At 40.4% G+C, this 21,619-nt stretch overlaps 2 protein-coding genes across 5 annotated transcripts in view; one reads left to right on the top strand and one right to left on the bottom strand.

Moving 5' to 3' along the window:
- Window positions 1–19,531, bottom strand: part of LOC133954751 (1-phosphatidylinositol 4,5-bisphosphate phosphodiesterase zeta-1-like) — a 57,117-nt gene extending 37,586 nt beyond the window's left edge. For both annotated transcript variants that reach the window (XM_062389233.1, XM_062389232.1), the window contains exons 1-2: window positions 19,332–19,531; window positions 9,176–9,319 (exon numbers count right to left, since the gene is read on the bottom strand). The gene's annotated coding sequence lies outside the window, so the exon portion shown is untranslated. The remainder of the gene's footprint in view (window positions 1–9,175; window positions 9,320–19,331) is intronic.
- LOC133954750 (pleckstrin homology domain-containing family A member 5-like) overlaps window positions 3,742–21,619 on the top strand; it is an 85,909-nt gene continuing 68,031 nt past the window's right edge. For all 3 annotated transcript variants that reach the window (XM_062389231.1, XM_062389227.1, XM_062389228.1), the window contains exons 1-3: window positions 3,742–3,876; window positions 4,002–4,078; window positions 5,911–5,968. In XM_062389231.1, coding sequence (XP_062245215.1) covers window positions 3,785–3,876; window positions 4,002–4,078; window positions 5,911–5,968 — 227 coding nt within the window. In that variant the 5' untranslated portion in view covers window positions 3,742–3,784. The remainder of the gene's footprint in view (window positions 3,877–4,001; window positions 4,079–5,910; window positions 5,969–21,619) is intronic.

The following is a 21,619-nucleotide window of genomic DNA, read 5'->3' on the forward strand; positions in this document are numbered from 1 at the left end:
GCAACTGTTTTGTAAGCCACGTAACCAGGAAGCTGTTGTTCTGCCCCAGGTAAGGTGACACAAAGGATTCAGTGTATGACATCTGACCAGGCGTGGCATCACCGCCTCCTTGTCCTATCTTTAGACTTCTTCTCCACAGTGAATGAGCGAGCAGTTGGCAGATAGGTCCACTTCCCACCACCAGCCCCCGAAAAAACAGTGGCCTACGTCCAGAAAAACAATGCAACACAGTGCCAACAAACAGGCCAGGCACAGTGGTGCTGGATGACTTGTCTTTGTTTGGTGTGAAAGGCTGATGCGGCAGTTTCACCGCACACGGACAAAAGGCGGGGAGCAAGAAACCTAAAGGTAGAATTGAACCGGGGGTGTGCTCGTACACTTTAAATTTGTCTGAATGAGCCTCCAGTGCCGCGGAGTCACAAGAGCTCCATGCCTACTGTGTGTAATCTAGTTTGAACTAATTTAAATGAGACATATTATGCTCTTTCTTTTCTCTAGTTTGTTATATCGATTTTTTTGTTTAGGTTAAAGTTCTGCAAAGTAAAATGGCCCAAAGTCAAGGGAGCTAATCTCCACCACAGAAATCTTTAATCCTGCAGCTCCTGACAGGCCTCATCACTACCTTGGCCGATACTTCCACTAGAGTAGCACGACCATAACAAAGCCAGGTAATGTGAGAGTGGAGGCTGATGTTTCTTACTCATGCTGGATCAGTAACCAATCACAACAGAGAGCGTGGGCTGGCCATTCAGACTAGACTAGGATTTTTTTTTTCAGGGAGAATTAGAGAAAAGAGAGAGTTGAAATGCAACCAAAATTTTTGGCCGATACTTGAGTGAGAGACATTAATGTTACATGGTCAGCATGAAAGCCACTTGTTTTTGTCAAGATTATGATTTGGAATATGCTCAATAAGATATACAGAAAGAGTTTATATTTGTTTTGGATGATCACAAGATAAAGCAAAGTTAGATTGAAGAGAATGGGCTGTGCAATATCATTTTAAAATGGAAATAAAGACTAACGTTTTAGACAATCTCTCCTAGAAGACATTTGTTGCACTTGGCTATTCATATAAAAATGAGAGTCACAAAATGTGATAGAAAGAGCTGTGTAAAGAATGACAAAAGAGCTAGAGAAAGAAATTCAAACCCTGGTTTGTAACCACTGGTCAATCATAGCAAGCGACTCAGGATAAAAATCATGTCAAGATTTGCAATAATAACCAAGACAAACCAACGTGCAGAGAATCTCTCAGACTTTTAAGAACCCTGGGTTCTGGGGCCCCAAGTCATTTACCCAGTTGGTAATTGAGCCTTGTACATACTATAGACCTACATTAATAGATTTAATTGAATTGCAACACATCAAAACCTGGAGGAAGATCATTTTCTGACTATAAACAATAAATATATCATAAAAGTGCGACAGACAAGGTCTTGGTGGCAATTAAATTTAAATTTAAAGAAATGTCTTTTAACCCCATATTGCTGAATTAGGAAGAAACACAATTTTGACTGAGCCTATCTGTGAATGGATGCGGTTTGCCAAATCAAAATAATTTAAGATATAGATTGGACAAATCCACATTAAAAGTATTGAACTGATGAAACATAAGGTGACTTTTATTGGAGCTTTAAAGTGTTTCAAAGCTCAACCATTACCACTGTCGTTCATTAAAAATGCATCCACAAAAGTTTTTTTGACAGTGAATCAGTTTGAAATATTGCAGCGAGTAATGGAAGAGTCAGGAGCAGCCACAGGAAGCTGTAAAGGTGAGGAGCTGCAAGCGACAGGCTGCACCACTCCAGTTTCTTGGTAAGGTGGCCGACTCCTTTCACTGTGCCCTGCTGTTGGCCGACTCATGCCATGTGCAGCCTGAGATCAGTTCGCAGAATTATGGGAAAGAGCCCAAAATCGAATAACCTTAGCATTAGAATGACAATAGTTTGCTTTTGCTGACCCCAGAATTGAGTGACCTATAGTACAAAACTGTATTTTCTGTTTCAACAAGTTACCACATGCGAGTTTATCAGCCGTAACTAATAAATACACATACAGAGTCACTAACTCTGGAGGATTATAACCTCCTTGTCCCTCTGTGCTGGTAGTAGAGTTGTGCTTTTGGAAAAGTATCTGTCAATTGTGGAAGCCCCTGTGCTCCTACAGCTGTCAACGTGTTTCCTCAGCGACGACATGCCGAGCTAAAATGAAAGCGAATCATTTTTTGCACTTAAGTACTATTTTTGTCTTATTTTGACAGTTATTTGAGCAGATGTGAAGTGGTCTAAGGTTGTATCACAGGCTTTCACATTGAAATAAATCATTGCAGCTGATAAGATTTCATATAAACTTTTTTAGATGTGAAAAAGTACAGAATAACTTTCATTTCTGATAACCGAAAAAGAAAAAAAAAACGTACATGCAGCCCATCCACGTTTATTCAAATTTGACCCAAGCCCACACCTAGGAATTTAAATGAACACATCTTTTTAACCCATTGCACAAATTTTTTGAAGGTTACCCATCGGGTACCCAGTTCAGGACTTTATTTGAGATCAAATCTTTAAATGGCTTCATAACCTGTTTTCACACTGCTGAAGTACGAGTATACCTTGTGGATTACCAACGTGGTTGGAGAGCACATCAAATTAACCAGTTCAGACAGACCATAACCTGGCCTCTGGACACTTGAAAAAAAAGCAGCCATTGTTAATATTTTAGCAACACCTGTGCTTTTCTTATATCGACGCTATCTGCTGTGAAGAAGGCTTATAGGGGCCCAACTAATCAATTTGCCCTGGGGGCCCCCTGCTGCCTAATCCGGCCCTGCTCCATTGTTGTTCACACTTCTAAAGAGCTGTCTTTCTTCACAACAATACACATCCACGGCAATAGAAATGCAAACAATATCATAACCACAGTGCATTCACAACTTTACAAAAAGCTACAAAGATAGATAGATAGATCAGTCGGTTGGTTGGTCGGTAGGTAGGTGGGTGTGTAGGCAAGTATATTGATATAAAGTCAAACATTACCTAAAACCAAACATATTGCACGTATGTAAAGGTTTTTTTCTATGGAGGATGTACAAATATTATTTAGGATATTGATATAACACAGAAAAAAAAGAAACTGTTTTTATAATTTTGATTAACTCACCCCTCTCAGACAAATTAATTGATAAACAACTAGATAGGTGTAGATAGATAGATAGATAGATAGATAGATAGATAGATAGATAGATAGATAGATAGATAGATAGATAGATAGATGCTAGGTGGTAGTAAGGTAATAGGTAGGAAGCTATTTAGGTAGTTAGCTAAGAAGGTAGGTAGGGGGTTTGTAGTTAGGTAGATAGGTAGTTACAAGCTAGGAAGGTTTGTAGGTAGATAGTAGGTAGTTATTTGGTATTAGGTAGGAAGGGAGGTAGTTATTTAGTAGTTAGTCAAGAAGGATGTAGAAGGGAGGCAGGTAAGTAGAAAGGTAGTTAGTAGGAAGGTGTTAGTTAGGTAGGAAGGTAGATTGCCTTAAAACATAACCTAACACCAAGGAAACATTGTGCATTGGTGAAAGTGTTTTTCTTTGAAGGCTGTGGAGGATATTGATATAATAACGGAATAACATAAACACGTGTTATGTGCTTTGACCCCCCCCCAGACTAATGGAGTGAACCTGCCCGCCCTACCCCCCCTCTATGGAACCATCCGCCGTTGCCAAGGTTCCCGTGTACGCGCTGACTGCGCGATCTGAGCCGCGCGAGCGTCGTACAGTAGTGTCAGACATGGCGGCGGAGCTACAGCCCGAGTGGATCTGCTGTCTCCCTGCTTATTGGAGTTACGGGGTGACTCGGGATGGACGTGTCTTCTTCGTCAAGTAAATATCAATCCCCCCCCCCCCACCCTCCTCCCGCCGCAGGTTCCCGGCTCGAGTCGCGTGCTCCTCGTTTCGGATTGAAACCAACTCTCCGTGTGTGGTAACGTTTCCTCTTCTCTCCCCAGCGAAGAAGCCAAGAGCACAACCTGGCTGCATCCAGTGAGCGGCGAGGCGGTGATAACCGGCCACCGGAAAACTCCAGGTGAGGTGTCGCCCAACAAGTTTCTCCGTCGTCTCTATAATGTCGTCATGTGCAGCTGCTGTGGTTGTTGTTACCCGCATCGTGAAAGCCATACTCCCCACACTGAGAGAGAGAGAGAGAGACCCTCACATCCACGCCGGGGTTCGAACGCACGAGTGGGTTTTTGGCGCTGTTAAACTAAGTGAGCCCTGTCATGCCCCCCCACTCTGCCCGGCCCCCGAGCCCCTCTCCTCGGGCACACAAGTCTCACACTGGCCGGTGGTTGGCGACTTTTACCGAAACAATTCATTTGAGAAGTGTTGTTGTCAGACACGTGTTGTTTCACCTATCACGTTATCTCCGGGCACACACAGCAACAGCTGCTACACTCTGAGGACTGAGGGGTTACAGTAAAGGCTGGAGCTGCACATCTACTAAATTAGTTTTCGTCTGGCCCTCCTCCACAACACGCTAACCTAAGCTAAACCTAAAACACTTTGCCAAGTGGTAATATTAGTTTCCTTTCATTGTAGTGTAATCGTGATCCTATACTGTGCCACTGTACACAGCAGCAGCCTGAGGTCCCTGCAGAATGGTCCCACTAATGTAAATGCATCTCAACAGGACTGCTACTGTTTAGACTTTGAATTAAGGATTAAAATGCAGATTAGGCTTCTCATTTAATTGTGTCTTTTTAATATATGAAATGTAATCAAATCATAATTTCAAACCATAACGATCATCCTTTCCAAGATTAGTCAGAGGTCCTCTTCATGTCCTGATAGCCATCAAAATTACATTACATTACATTACATGTCATTTAGCTGACGCTTTTATCCAAAGCGACTTACATTTTTAGAACACTCATCATTTTATGAGGGGTTCAGTATAAAATGTATTATAGAATGCAATACAATATACTACAATGCAAGGATAAATAAGAAGGCATTAGAGGACAATTCTGTGCTCCATCTTGGCACATGATAAAAACACAGGCTACACAAAGGCCAATTTATAAGTGGTGAGCCTTCGCATCCCATTTACTTCAAATCTGTGAGAGCGAAGAGTCGAATAGAAGACAAATGGGAGAGTTGTTTCCATTGAGTTTGACTTTGGTGAACTTTTACCCATATTTGCATATGTGTGACTGTCCCATTACTCTAAAATGACATATGAACTATTTTATTTACTTTATTATTCTAACTTTAATCATTTTATCAACAGCAGTTCTATGGTTTTATTGTGTGGTTAGTTTAGGGGATGTTTATCTGTGCCTGTTTCTTTTTATTGCCCTAAACCAAATTGAAGTAAGGATTAATAAAGCTCTACTGTACTGGATGAGTCCTCAGCAGGGAAGACACACACAACTGAGGCAGAGGCCTGAAGTTAGGCAGCATGTAAAAGTCATCTTCTAGTAGTTGTCAGTGGGTGTACATGTCTTTTTAAGGTGTAGCTTTGATGAGAGGGTGGATGGGAGGGGATAGGATGTAACGTTTGCATCTTTTCAAAGTGTAACTTGCTCTTGCGATCTTTTCCACGATTACTATTAATGAACAGGAAGTTATCGGTATCCAAAACTTTAAATACTTTTTCACTCATTTTTTTGGGGGTGGAGGGATCTTTCATTGTTGGTCAAAGCAATTTGAAAATCTCAAATCGAGCTTGAGGCAAGTGTGATGAGGATTTCAATGACTTATAATTGAAAGGAGGAATCCACAAATTACTTAATTGGTCACAGTCAAAATCCTCCAGGTAGTTCTACCATTTTGAGTTTTGTGTCATCTACTATTATAATGAAAAGCATCTATTTGTTGTTGTTCACAAGTTTTAATCCACCTCTTGTTCTTTGACAGATCTACCCACTGGGTGGGAAGAAGGATATACTTTTGAGGGTGCACGGTGCTTTATCAAGTGAGTCAAACGCCTTCACGACACCTCAACACACACATGCACACACACACACATGCACACACGCACACGCACACACAGACACACACACACACACACACAAACACATACGAGGCTGAGGCTCAGAACATGTGTACATTATATAAATATTCCACCTTGTAACCATGTTGCCTTATTTACCTCCACCACGGATGTTTTGTTTTCACTCTGTCTGTTTGGTGGTGGGTTGGTTTCTAAGCTAGATTACACAAAAACAACAGATCAGATTTTCATGTAACTGTATGATGTATCATGGGTCAGGGAAGAACACATTGAATATTGGTGCCGATCCAGATCAGTTTATGAATCCAGGATCCAGGCTTGATATGGCGTTTCTTCAACATTTGCACTGTTTTCCTAGGGAATAGTTGATGGATCTTGATGAAAAAAGTCAGGGGAGTTTAGGGGATTGATATCTATGAACGTGTGAAGTTTGGTGCAACTTAAGGAACTGTTGGGCCTTGGCGCATGTTTGCACTCTACTGAGTGCCATTCTAGTTATTAAGAGGAAATTATATATTTCAATTTTATTCACCTTATATGGAAGAAAAGCTCATTCGAACCTGAGCTGCTACTGTGAGCATGCTGTGTTTCAAAGTCAAATATTGCTGGGCTGTAAATAATGGAACCTTTACTCCCTATCGCCGTTCAGTAGAGGCCGTTTGCAAAAGTTAATGATTACACAGGAGCATTGTGCAAATACTAGACAGTCGTGGGCAAAGTGTGGTCGCCGTCTTCTTGCGAGCTGTTTTTATTTATTCAGACTTGCCATGCTCAAAGCTGAGCCTACTTTGGGGAGTTGAGCCAAAGTATAATGCGCGCTCTATTTTCTGACAGTTATCCTCACTGTTGGAGTTTACACGGTCTGTTCACAGTTCGAATTCACACTTGTCATTAAGTAGATGTTGGAAAATGTTTCCAAGGTACATGCCAGTTTCCTGTTTTTGCAGTAATTTTTAAAAGTCATCTTATTTAAAGTCTCCTTCCATCAATTTTTTTTGAACATCATATCCACAGTATGCCCATTTGTTGAAACTGTGTGGGCAGGAGAAAATGTGATATCTATCCTCCATGTCCACTAAGAGACTTTGGTTTGTTCTGTTTCTGCCCCTATCCATTTGAAGACCATGCAGGATCCTCACAAATTACAATAGTAGTTGGGTATTTCCCATTTTCTTCTCTTCCTTTGGCAGCCTGATACATATGACTACTCAGCAGAGATCATAAGCTCTGTCACTCAGTTTGCTCTGATCCCTAATCTGTCCTCAGAATGTTTCAAATCCAAGGAGCGGAGTTGAATCTTTTTTTTGTTATTTTGAAATTCTTAATGAAACACTCCACTCACACAGCAGGTATATCTTTTGCAGAGGATTTTCATGAGGAAATAATTGCCATATCACAGGCAGCAAATTGAGGATATTATTATATCTTATTCTGACTGATCTGTCCCGCCTTGTTTTACTTCCTCACAAATTGGAGGGGCTTCATGTGGCAGGTTGCCATACATTCTGGTTGAGAGGCAGTCATTTTAAATTCCAGCACTTTCTCACAGCCCCTTCAGTGCAGAGCTAACTTGTGGATGACATTCATTATTTGATTTCTTTGATTCAGTGCCCTTGACAGCAAACATGTCACAAACTAATCATGTTGTCCCCAAGTGAGCAGAATACATTTGAAAGATTAAAACAATATTCAAGTCATGTGAAGCAAAGCAAGTAAAGCATCTCCTGAGTATCTCCGTGTTTGGTTCTACCACTGAGTTTGAAAAATGAATAAAATTCTGTCAGTATATTCATACCTACTGAACATACTAGCCATCACACGGCTGCCTGATTTAGTGAAAGCTGGTACCGATTTTGCCGATGGCATATAGAGAATAAGCCTAAATGTGACCAACCCTGCCAAAGGCTTACTTCTGTGGACTGCTTCTGTAAGACACATTTCCCGAGCCTTTTTACTTTGACCCGCCCAGGAGGTTTCCCTTTGTTGCTTTACTTAGAATTCCAGTTACAACTTGTGGCTGTCCTTACAACTCTCTCTCTCTCTCTGTGTGTTTATGTGTGTGTGTCAGGAAGCTGGCTGCATCCACCGATAAACATCATGGTCGTTTCAATGCAAAAGATCAATCTTTCAGTTCGTAGTGATGTGTCTTACTTAAGCTTTGAGTAATTGGACCTTGTAAAAACCAGGCCTGTTAATTAATTTTTTACTCATTGTTTCATGTTGACAGGTTTATGTGATAAATGTCTTGGGCAGTCCATAAGTAGTACATTTTGAGGCCTTATGTGAGGCTGCCAAATATAAGCCTCTGAAAACTGTCCAAAACCATTATAGCCCGATGACAGGTGGATAAGACTATGTCTTGTGTTATACAGTAAGTTATCATTACTTAATCAATTAAGTATTATTAAGTTTAGTTTATATTTTTGCATTTCTAATTTACGTAAGCAGGACAAACGACAGCGCCCTCCTCTTGTTCTCTGACTAACAAATCAGGGACAGGATCTAGATTCATTTCTGTGAATCAGTCTTTTTTTGAGCCGATGAAAGGATCTGGCCCATTCACATGCTGGCAGTGTAGCTTAGCTGTTACCATCGGGTTACACAGTGTGAGCATCAGTGAGCAGATTGTGCTGACGTTGCACTGTTCTATGATCGTATGTGATGGGGAGGATGGGCGGCAGGTTGCTTGTGTCATCGTGAGGCAGAGGTCCTCACATGATTTAATGAACTTTATGGCAGTTTGAATTTTGAGTGAGTGACGGTCAGTGCGGATGTTACTTGAATTAGTCATGGCTTGCTGCTCTCCTCACACTGAGCAATCCTTTTTTTAGTTCAGGGCTTATTTGCAGTTGGCTCTGTGCCAGGTGGCTTGTCACTTTGGTGAACTAGGTGTTATCTGGTCAGTAGATGCCCCCCCCCCACACACACACCCTCACAGAGTGAGAGCATGAGAAGGTGTAAAATCTGCAAACTATTTAACGTCTTAATTTAATTCCCATGCAGACATGTGGAAGTGACACTCTTTTGTTACTATGTTACATTGGAAAAAAAAAAGGATTGGAGGATGACTCTTCAGTTTTTCTTTCTCTAGTGCGTGATAGATTTTTTGTCGATTATTCTTTTGCATCATCGTGACATGACAAGGCCACACATTTGCATAATTCTCACCTAGCGGCTTGTCTGGTACGCCTGCTGATGATGCCAGGTGAAGCAAGAGCAGAGGCTGACGTTTTCCTATTCAATGTGGAAGCGGTTGACCAACCAGCAGAGTGGACCAGCTGGCCAATCAGATCAGGGGGGAGGGGCAGGGACCTAAAGAGACAGGAGCGATCAAACAAAGCGTTTCAGACAAATGCTGAAAAGAGGAGCTGCAGCAATGGAAAGTTTGAGGAAAGAAATGCTTTTTTCACACACACACACACATACACACGCACACAAACACACACACACACACACACACACACACACACACACACACCAACACTCAATCTGCTGTGACTCATTGACAATTGTGGGGTGGGTCAATAGCACCCATCCATTAGTCCTAATACATTCACATTTTAAGCCAGTGGCTTTTGTTCATGGTTTCAAATGCTGAACTTAGCAATAAATCAGAAAACACTGAACAACATCCGGCTATTCTCCAGATTTGGTCCTTCAGGAGCTAAAACAATAATACACACATCAGAGTAATGGACACTTTGTACTTTAGATCAACCTGACTGTTACTAAGTACCCTGATTTATGGTTGAGAGGTGGGAGCTGGGAAGATTTATCTGTTTATGATCTAAAGTGTGCTCTGATGTTGATGATAACATGTAGGCTCAGTGCAACATGCTACATGATTCTACACACCACCCAGAGAACAGTATCTGTTCAGTTCAGGTTTTGTTTGTGACGTAAACAGTGTTTTGATGAGACTTTGCCATCTAGCCGGGTTGTGTTTTCCATTTTTTCCCTAGAGCACATGATCCTACATATTTACTTATTTACTTAACAAGATGCAGGGGGGGTACATTTGTGCTCTAATATGTCTTAGAGAAGACATATTATGCTCATTCAGTTTCCCCCCTCATTGCAATAGGTTTTTTGTGTAGAAAAACAAAAGTTTGCAGTAAAGCAAAAGAGCTCCTCTCCGCCACAGAGAACACTGTTCCTAAAGCTCCTAAACTGCCGTGTCAATAGCCCAGCTGATAATTCTGCATTGTCGTGATGTAATGTGGTATCACAAATCCACATATTTGCATAATGCACACCCAGCAGATTGCCTTGCATGCCTCCTAACAAGGCCAGGTAAAGCAAAAATAAAGGACAAAATTTCATACATGTGCTACAAGCGGTTGACCGATCAAAAGAGAATGGGCCAGCTTGCCAATAAGAGCAGACTGGGTTAACAAAAGGGGGGGGGGGGGGTCTTAAAGAGCCTTAATTGTGAGTTGGTTGTAGGAAGTGTTCATAGATGATTTTGATATATATGATTTTTCATGAAAAGACAGGTGCAGACGTCCTGTCAGTTCCCTTTGTTTGTTTGATAATCTTGACCTCACTGCAGAAGTCAAAGCTAATTGCTGTAGGTTATGCAATGAGATGGTTGATGTGTTGATAAGTACAGTAGGGGACTCACACAGCTGACCCTCACAGTGCAATTGGCCAAATGTCTGGCTCGAATACCATTTACTTATTAATTTGTAATTTGATGACATTTCGAATTAGTCCATTAAGGGCAATTATCCACTATCAAGTGCTCATGATTACAAAGTTCAACATGAAATATAAATATTGTGCTAGTGTGCTCTGCAACCGCCACTCTCATTCGGCTGTTCACTTCTTCTTCTGCATAATTCATCACTCAGGACAGAGGAAAGCATGTCAGATTATATTTGGCCAATTATGACAAATCTCTGTTTAGTTGTTCATGACTTTTCTGCTTGATTTGGATCAATACTCAATTGCGGTAATTGTCCCTCAAATCGAAGTAATCAAATCCTCAATATTTTAATGGCACTGTGGTTTTTATTGATAACCTGTTAAATCTTCTAATGTGGTGAAAACTATTCAGAAGCCGTATATATTTCTTGTGACTAACATTTGGCAAAATGACTCAAATAAAGGTTCTTGTTTAAAAGACACGAAAGCATTGACATAGACAAATATGATGAAATGCCATTATTAGGCTATCCAACTAAAATCCTTTATTATTTTACTAGACTGTGGTGCATGTTTGCATTTACAGAAAGGCTTTGCATGCAGACAAAAACACCTACCTATGTAAGAGCAGAGATAAGTATTTGTTCATTGAAATAGAGCCACTTTTTTATGCCATTACAGTGGTAACAAGGTGTTAATAGTTGGCTGTATAAACAACCAGCACAAAAACTGTAGCTTGAAGTGAGGATATGTTTATGTTGTTTTTTGAAAACCTTTTTCTAATCCTGTTAGTGATGGGTGAATAAAGCTGCTCTTTAGCTCAGTCTCTCTGTTGCTTGGTGTAGTGAGGTTAAAAAACACTTATAGTGGGCCTGATCCATCGTTTGATTGAAAAACTGGTTGATTTGAGCCTATAAATTTTAAAATATCAAGCCTCCATTACAATTCAGTGTTATAAGGATTTACATCTGTCAATAAATCAGAAATGTTTCACAGGATGTTAATATGATAATGATAATTCTTTGAGGATGTCTCACGACTAGCTACTCTTTTTATATTCAACAATATCATTTGATCCATTGATAGAATGAAAATTACACTTTAATTGCCTATAGTAAAACATTTCAAAAGGTCAATAGTCATAGCTAATTATTTACTCAACATGAAGTGTCAATGTTTACCTATGTGGGTTATCTGTATCTTTACCTTGGATGGAAGTAAAATCTGAGTGTTGATCCTTCAGGGCAAAAGTGACTGAGTCCCTGTGCGCCCTCCATAAAACTCAGACGGACAGTTATGACACACAATTAAAGGCTGACCCTTCTCTGCACGGAACAATCCACGCATCTATTTGTGAGCAAAGCCTCATATCTGACGCGATTATATAACCCTGGAAATCCAGTCACAGAATCCCCTATGTGAGTTGTTTGAAAGATTTTTATATTGAGTAGTTTAATCAACAATCACAATTGTGGCCTCTGCATTCAGGCTAATTAAATACCATCAGGTAAAATATTAGCTTTGTGACTTTTAATGCTGCTGCTCTGGTGCATTGAATCAAGAGCCCACTAGTCGAACGAAAGCTGCCAACAGTCACAACTGTGTGCTTCAATCGAGGTGTGATTAACTGCTCTCTGCCTCCAAAACAGGATTTTAAGCAATAGCATTGTCACTACCCTGTTAATCGCCCTTTATAACTCAGTTTTCAATTCAGGAATCAATGTTGTTTGTTCCTTGGACATAGAAAATACTGTGATTAGCTGGTAGGTGTAAAATTGTATTCGGGGACCCCTCCAGTCAACAGTTAAATGTTAAACCACCGCACTAAATCAGTTTGCACGGCATATTAAGCTCGGGAAAACTCTGCCAGCTCCCCCACTGACGCCATCTATACAATGTGTTGTTTCACGTAGTGCAGCCAAGCACACATAAAACAAGTATTTACAGTTCTATAAAGAAACTAAATACATCAAACATGTGGCAAAAGTGCATAAAACCATCACCATTACACTTTCAATTTAAGGAATGGACCCAGTATCACATGATTACTGAAATATGAGGACAAGCAGATACTGACATTGCAAATTTGTTATTGCCTGGATGTAAAATGTATCATTTCGAATTTGTTTGATACATGTTTCTATCTCTTTGACACCAGTGAACTATCATTACTGAAAGTACCCCAATCAAAACAAATTCACATTTTCCATATGCAGTGTTACTGAGGCCAAATTCTTTCTTTTTTTTCATCAGTAGCAACAGTCAACTTTTACATGTAAACATCTTGGGCTCTGGTTTCAGCAGCACATTCATCCATGCTGGTTTAACAACTTACAGATTTATGACAGCAACAAGTAAAGCTATAGTATATCCCAGCACACACTGGCTGACACACTGGACAGCTCACACAAGACTGATGACCACATTCACACTTATGTGCAAATCAGTGGCCAGTTACACCGCCCTGTAATGTCTTTCATGTTGGAGAAAACTTGAATACACAAAGACTACATGCAATCCCCTAGACTGACTATATATAACATTTAATAGGGGTAGGTAGGTCACCTAGTTGAGGCTAAAGTCCTCTGCAGCAGCCGGAGGTTTCCTGTCTGACTTCACCGTTGACAGGCGACATAAACATCACCACACGTGCTGAGTTACCATTACACTTAACTCTGATGGCAACACCCTCTCTACATGGCTCTGGTAGCACATATTGTGAGCTTACAGTTAGATAATAACACAGTTTAGGCACTGGTACCGTTTTTTAAAGGTGCACCGGCATAAAAAAAACTCAAATGATGCCAAAACTGACTTACAGCCTGTGTGTCCTCTCATTTCTCTCCCCCTTTCATTCGTTACCTGTCCTGTCAATAAAGGCATAAAATGCCCTAAAAATCATTATATAACCATTATCATGGAATCCATGTGCAATGTGTTTGGAAAGAACTAAGACATCCTCATATAGATGGCTAGCATTAACAAATAACACACTGGGTAAAATGCCATATTCAAATTGTAAATCTCTGAGCGACTATTTTCACACTCCCTTGGCAGGGGAGGCTCTGATGGCTGTGGCAGCTGACTCATTGACTCTGTCAGTGCTCGGTATTCATGCTGCTCACTGTTGTGATTTAAGAGGGAAACTAAAGGATGTGGATCTGCTGTACATCATTGTCGTCTATGGCTCCATAACCCTATATTGTGAGGCTGGGTGCTGACTGGGAGACAGACACTCAACTAGGCAGACGATTGAGCTGCTCTCAAACATTTCAGTCTCTGTGGGGTCCCTTCCATCTGGCTAGAGCTTGAAGAAAAGCATGTTTGAGTGTGTGTGTGTTTTGGTGTTGGGATGCTGTGTGTGTGAACATTAAAGATCCTCTGATGCTGGTGACTGCCCCAGGTGCTGATTAAGAAAGACTCTCAGTGAAAATCCACATCAGACCAAGTCAGCCTCTCCTTCAGTTCACAGTATTTCTGGCTGCCGCTGTAATGCCTCTGTTGTCTACAAACGTTGTGCACCAATCGTGGATTGTTTCCCATTTTATCTCATGGGAAAGACTCTTCTCAGGAATGGAAAATAGAAACATGGCCATTTTTGACTAGATAAAGAAAGTCTTTGTCTGCAGTGGTTCTTTCTAACAAGGTGATGTTGTCTTGTGTGTTTTAGGGTCCAATATAAAGATATATCAAATTGAAAAGAAATATTGATTGCTTGTTCACATATGCAATGCCATTGCTGGAAAAAAAAGATACAACACACTGTGACATGGCAAATTTTGTTATTGCATTATATAAGGGAAAGGGGGGGGCTCTTGCCTAACAGCAAGAAGGTTCCTGGTAGGGCTGCACGATATATCTGCGGGGCGGTGTGGCCAAGGGGGTAGAGCGGGTGTTCTCCAACATGAAGGTTGCCGGTCCAATCCCCACTCTTCCCCATCTGCATGCCGAAGTGTCCTTGGCAAGATTCTGAACCCCTAAATGGCCCCTCATAAATGTTGAGTGTACTAAAAATGTAAGTCGCTTTGGACAAAACTTCAGCTAAATGACTTGTAAAGTAATGTTATATCTAAAATTGACTGCAATCGCAATACCAACATGCGCGATATAAGTATCGCAAATGAAAACTTGAACTGCGATATATGTTGTTCAGTACGTTAACGCTCTGCATGTCAATATATTTGGCCAATCAGATGGAGCCCTACTGCACTAGATAATAAATTATAGATTTTAGATCATTGATGGGCCTATCCAGGTTTTTTTCCTGCATAGAGGATTGTGAGCCGCCTCCCTCAAATTTCGTACCGCCTCCGCCTCCTGACATAATTGCCCAAGGCATAATTTATATCTATAAGCAATTGATTACAATTTTTTTTTAATAACTTTCTATGGTCCATACATGTTTGAAAAGACCCAAAATTATTACAGGTCTTTCTTTCTGGAGGTGGCATGTTCTGTTTCTTTTTTCTCTCGGTACTCTGGCTTGAATGGCAGGATGAAAAAGAGGAGTCATACACAGACGAACATGGCAACTTGAAAAGACAACCAGCTAGCGAGTTGTTGGTTATGAGGGTCGACGCCGGTGTCAATGTGCTGTTAACAAAATCACATGATTTCCGCAGTGGAATTCATATGTTGAGTTCATTTTGTTGTTGTTGTGAACGCGCCTGACTCGCACCATCTCCTGTTGTGTTCTACATATGTGAAAGTCCAAAGAATATCCGGATCCAATCCAAATCAAAGGCGTTCAAAAGCACCTAAAATAGGCCAAGACTCTCAAGGGTTAAGCTTAATATGACATATTTTTTGACAAATGGAGCAAACCTTGCTGGTGAGCAAACTGATTGATGTACTACATTAAAGAATATGTAAGTAACTGGCCGTGGTACAGAATATGTTGATTGAATGTTGGCCTGCCCCTGGGTGTAGTAGGCTGTATTAATTCTTTGGTCCTAAAGCCTCTTACTTCAGTGGTGTCTTTGATTTAATGCTGAGAGAGCTGTTGAACTTGAGTAATCGTGCATTAATCTGCAATGAGCTGTCCTTTACTAATACTTTGCCAGGCGCACCTGCCATCATGGGGGGTCATGCTTTTGGTCAGATATTATTCCACACATGTGATAATTTGATTTGCCAATTTTTAGGGAGCAGATCACAAGTTATGAATATTAGGGAATCTATTCTCTTCTATGAAGACCAGTTACCTTTATTTTCTTTTTTTCCATATAGTTGGGAAGCAGAGAGGGATCTAAAGTTTGAGAGGCACATACAAGAACGATTTTGCAGCATTTGATCTGCAGCCCTGTGAAAATGTTTCAGTATCCTGGCAGTTCTCTGCCCTCTCTGATGTCAAACATTAAAAATACTTACCAAAGCCTGAATGAGTGGTTCTGAGGAGCCTTTTTAGTTGACAAACTTAATATTGGTAGAAATTTAAACTCCCATTACAACTACGACACTGTGGTAGAGAACCTTTGAGATTGAAACTCTCATGTTGGGATCCTGTACAAACAAAACTTGATTATAGCACATAGTGATGAATTCGTTTAAAGTTTGATATCTGTTTGTACTGCCGGTGATGACTTATCTTTTAAGCTCTAAAAACGGTACAGCTGCTCTATCATTCCCCAACAAAGCAAGAACCCTCTCCGCTTATCTTTTTTGCTTGTCAGTATACCTCAGTCCAGAGGACAGTGCACGGCCCAGTTGTTTTCCAGATGGTCTGTGATGATTAGGGAGCTGTTGGAAGCCGTCACTTTGCTCAAATGCGCTACAGCTGTGAGCTTATGGAGCACCATGTTGAAATTTCCACAAGCTTTCCTAAAACAAATTGTTACAAATTCAGCCTCTGAATTTGACTTTATCCATGTCCAAACTATTTCCTCCCACTATTGAGCCGAAAGAGAAACCAAACCACAGTTCTCACGATGTCCCCAGCTGGATGAAAAGTGTCCACTAAAATACTGCAGCCTTTCTTCTCTTCTCACTCTTCCAGAGGATTGAATTAACGGTGTATTGCTTTACTGATTTACAGGTTGCTGCCAAGTTTTCAATTTAGCAGCAGCAGCTAAGGGATTAATATTGTACCCTCCTGGTCCTGCGGCTTTGGCTTATTCGCTCTCTTCTCTCCCTCTCTCCTGGCAACAGTGTGAGCTGCACTATTCTGCTGCAGCCCTTGACAGTCCCGTGAGGTCTGCTGTCAGATATGGTTCAGGCTGCACATAATGTATGCTATCAGAAGGACTTTGTTTCTTTCTATGAAATAAATCCCCTTTTTATTATCCCCTTGAAATTCTTGTCTGTATCTCTTGAGCTCAGTGACAGCGCAAATGCTATTGGCTATTAGCTGTAACAAATTATAAACTTGGAATAATTTCTCTCTTGGGGTCTTAAAAATCAGTTTTCATAGAATAATGCCATTGCTATTAACACTTGCCATGTTTACCTCCTCCGAGGGGGTATGTTGTCACTTGTTACTCTGTGTGTTAGTCAGCAGCATTACACAAAAACTACAGGACAGATTACCATGAAACTTGATGGAAGGAAATAACTAGTAAATCTCAATTCGAGTCGTCTCTAATTCTATTCAATACTGATTAATTTAAGAATATTTAAATCCAAAATAATAAATAAAATGGACTGTCCAGCTCTGTTAACAAAAATAGTTTTGAATAAATATTAAACATTTGGCTCAGGATATACGTTATCATCTTAGTAAACTGAATGGGATGGTTGTAAGTTAGATGAGCTTTTAGATTTTTATTGTATTATGTTAGTATTCCAGTATTAGTATGACCTCTGGTTTTGTGTGTGTGTGTGTGCATGTGTTTGTGTGTTTGCTAATCTCTTCACACAGTCAATCTCATGTATTTAGTTATTAATCGATGGTGTCGCATCATGAAACCCGATCTTTCTGGTCACTTTAACAGTTGTGTCCTGGCTACCTGCAAGTGTCTTGTGTGTAGCAGAGAGTGCACACTATATTTTGGACTTTTTCGTTGTGTTTAAACTAACAATAAGTTATCCTCAGTACTGTTTAGGTCATAATAACTAGTGATGCGCAGGTAAGCAGGAGTGGGGGGGGGGGGCACCTAGACAGGAGTCTCTGACACGGTACAACCAACCTTATGCCTTTACAGCATTGGTTCCATCGTTGAAACCCTGTATTCTCACTGTTTGTCGCCACTGTTTGACATTTACAGCCTCGTTCACAGCCTCTTGTCTCTCATCTCTGCTTCACTGTGTCAGTGTGTGAGTGAGTGGGGGCGGGGCCAGTGTGTGTCTGGATAAACTCTGCAGAGGAGATGAGATGAGGAAGCGGCACGACTCGATCAAATAAGACAGCTTATTGATTGGCGCACCTGTGTGACCACGCAAAAGTTTTAGCACTTCAAAGATCACTGTTTTTTTATTTTAGATATCTGTCCCTGCTTGTGTTAATATATCACTGTTTTTTTATTGAATTTGCTGCCCACCTTGACCAAGACTGCCTGGTAGAAGAGATTGTATGTCATGGACACATCGTGGACAAATAAAAAAGTACTTATTTATCTATATTATTTTATATTGGTTGCTCACGAGAACCCAATAGTGAGTGTTTATTAATAATATAATAAAGAGGCTGCTCAATGTGAATGAGAGCCCTTACCTTATCTCTATTAGTTTTATTACTTATGGGTGAGATGGGATGGATGACAGGCTTGATTTTCTTTTCAGTCCCTCTTCGGTGCTGGCACTCATAGAAGCCATTCATGTGATAAGTCCTTATGCAATATCATAACTGTGTGGAGCACTTCAGTACTGATTCCCAAAACCATCAACCCAAAGTGAAACTGCTTTTTACAACCTCTTATCCAGTCTCTTATGAGTCTGTGTTCATTTATTTGAGTGTGTGCATGGCCCATCCTGACTTGAGTGCACTGTAGATTCTGCTGCTAGATGGGACACTTGAAAGATATAAATAGTACCCAGGTCATCACGACTGCTTCAAATAGTACCAAGTTCTGTAAGATGTGTATTAGTGTGAGAGCCATCAGATTACACAGAGAGTAGAAACTTCTCGGAAACTACATATCAATTCTGTGCATAGTGAGTTACTTGCTGAGGATTTGGTTCCCTTTCTGTGGAAGGGGAGGGATTTATTGTCAGTGCCAGTGATTGGCTAATACACTACATTTATTGCTCAACTGTAGGGCAGTGACTCCTCTACTGTCAGGCTTCTCTCCCACGCTCTGTCCTCAGATCAAGCCGTCCCTGCCTAAACAAATATTTGAGATCTGTTCCAAGTCCCTCATTAAATAATGTATACCTGCTGTGATTGATATTGCACATTTGTGTTTCTCACAAGCTAAATGGCATTGCTGGAGTTACCAGAAGAGGAATGTGCCAAACTGGGGTTGGAGTCACAGAAAACACACAAAAACATGTTGCCCCTTGTTACAAATGAACAGGAGTAGTTTGTGCAGCAAACACAAAACCCTGGAAAAAACAAACAGCTAGATCTGAATCCCTTGATCTGAATTGGTGCCTCTGAGCCAATGAGTGCATCCCGCTTCCCAGAGTTCTAGCTCTCTGTTTGAGTTCAGGTGATTCTCTTATATCCGAGGAGAATCCCACACATGGTTGCTGAAGATAGCCTTTGGATGTTTACTGTAATAACATATAAAATAATACTCACCAAAGCATTTAGTAGGTGTCTTCATGGCCTGAATAAAATTGTCCTTGCATTTCCATCTTCTTGAAACATTTGCAAAGTCTTGATTTGACAGACACATATAATGCTTTTTTTTCAGTTTGTTTTATATGTAAAAGTTCTACAAAATGTAAAGCCCCAAGTATTAGCCACAGAAAACACTTCTACTGAAGCACCTTATCACTTCAGCCAATACTTCAGGGGTATTGCAATGTCACGTGACATCACAATGCCACGACAGAGCGGGACAGCTGGCCTATCAGGGCTGAATCGGGAGGGGGGCCTTAAAGAGACAGAAGCTAAATTCAGGTGTTTCAGACAGAGGCTGAAGAGACTAGCTGCAGCAAAGAACAGTATGAGGAAAAGGATGTGTTTCCTGAACATGAACACATGTTTCAACGGTTTCAAGTATAAGCCTAATTAAAATCATGAACCTGATTTTATTATTTCACCTATTTATGTTTTAAAGACTGCATTATTTGTCTGTTTTCTGTTTATTCCACTTTTTATAATGCATTACAATTACCACCTATATTAGCGCACTCTGCATCATACTGTGTGTCCTTGTGAACATGCAGACAGACCTCAAGATGTAAATAGTAAGCGCACCTACCTCTCAAAACATCCCTTCACCTCACCATAAGTGGTTCAAAACTTTATAGATTACCTTTACAGGCTACATGCAATAAAATCAATGTGCCCTTGCTGTTATACTGCATATCAGCTCGGTGCAGCTTGTTTTCTGGTTTAGTTAGAGTATGTGGGAGAGCCAGAGTGGAGTGATCTGACAGGGGCTTCATAACTGTAGTAATGGTTGCACCTCATAGTGATCCATCAGTCTAATCAGCTGTCAGGCCCCTGCAATATGTTGCTGCTGCAGTAGGGATGAATTTTCCTGATGTCTAGAGTCTGGTTTAAATATCAGCACTACTTGCTCAAGGATAAATGCAGCCCTGGCACCGCTGTGCTACTATTCACCATCTGACTGTGTGTGCAGATATTCATCCTCCACTCTGGGTGAGAGGCAGCACGCTGTAAGACCTCTGCTGGTGGTTCAGATAAATACACCCTCAGCTTTAACCGTGATGTTATGATTGCTATGTTTCAGCCTCTGTGGGGCTTGTGGACAGTGGGGGAATTTTCAGGACGTTCTCCCTGTGTGACAGCTTTATTGCTGCCTGCCACAAGACTGATGATGGCTCTTACTGAGTGTGTGTGTGGGTGGGTGGTATGGTGTGTGTGGGCAATAAAAGTGGTATAAATGTCAAAAACTGTGGAATATGATATGATGATATAAAGAAAATACTTTTTGCACCATCAAAAGATCTCGATGAAATAAAGCAAAACTGACACATTATAAAACAAATAGACCCTTTCTTAAAATCTGAGAGAGATTGTATATTGAATTCATTCATTGTTATGATCAGTTGATTAATCAATTTATCGATAGATTAAAAAATTGATGGGCAACTTCTTTGAAAACAGATTAAGACTTATAGTCCTTTATCAAGCAAACATTCTAAAATGTGTCGACATGCTTTTATGTGGTACAGTGAATTTCATATTTTATAACTGTGACTTTTCATTTGCTCTACCTGGGCATTTTCAAATAGTTCTTCAGTTATTTGAAGAATAATCAGAAATATGAACACAAGGGATTTGGTGTGTTGCAGGTGTCAGAGCAGCTAAATGAATAGATGAGAGCAAGAGAAGTAAGAGTTCAGAAAGCTGAGCTAGAGTAGTAATGAAAAAGTGTCTATGAATCTCTGTTGTAGGTTATATAGGTAGGTTGACTACTATATCTTGTAGACTCCCATGGGTACAAGCATGGCAAACTACCTTAGGCTATAAATGCTATGGTTCATGCTATATACTCAAATGAACATTTAATGAAAAGAAACTAGGTCATTCAACCACTCCTAGTAATATATTTCATATATGTTTTTTTTGCTGTAATGAAATATACCACAACTACTCAAGCCTTTTAAGTCACTTTAATCTTCATGTTAACCACTGAGAATAAAGCATTTTTATTTAATTTAGCCCACTTTTGTAGAAAGTTTGAACCATGAAAAACCTCTACTCCTCAGTCTTGGAAGCTTCATGAATAACTTTCAAGGCTCTTTTTAGTTCTTGTCAGGTTTTGAGGAGTTCAGAGCTCTGAAATGCTTCCTTGTAATTCAGGCTCTTGTCCTAGATTTTTCTGAATAATCTCAACCCTTTTCTGTGTAGTCATTTGGAACAAGCCTTTGTAGTGGACTGTACGATTCTCT

Source organism: Platichthys flesus, chromosome 6 (assembly GCF_949316205.1).
Source record: "Platichthys flesus chromosome 6, fPlaFle2.1, whole genome shotgun sequence".
Lineage (NCBI taxonomy): Eukaryota > Metazoa > Chordata > Actinopteri > Pleuronectiformes > Pleuronectidae > Platichthys > Platichthys flesus.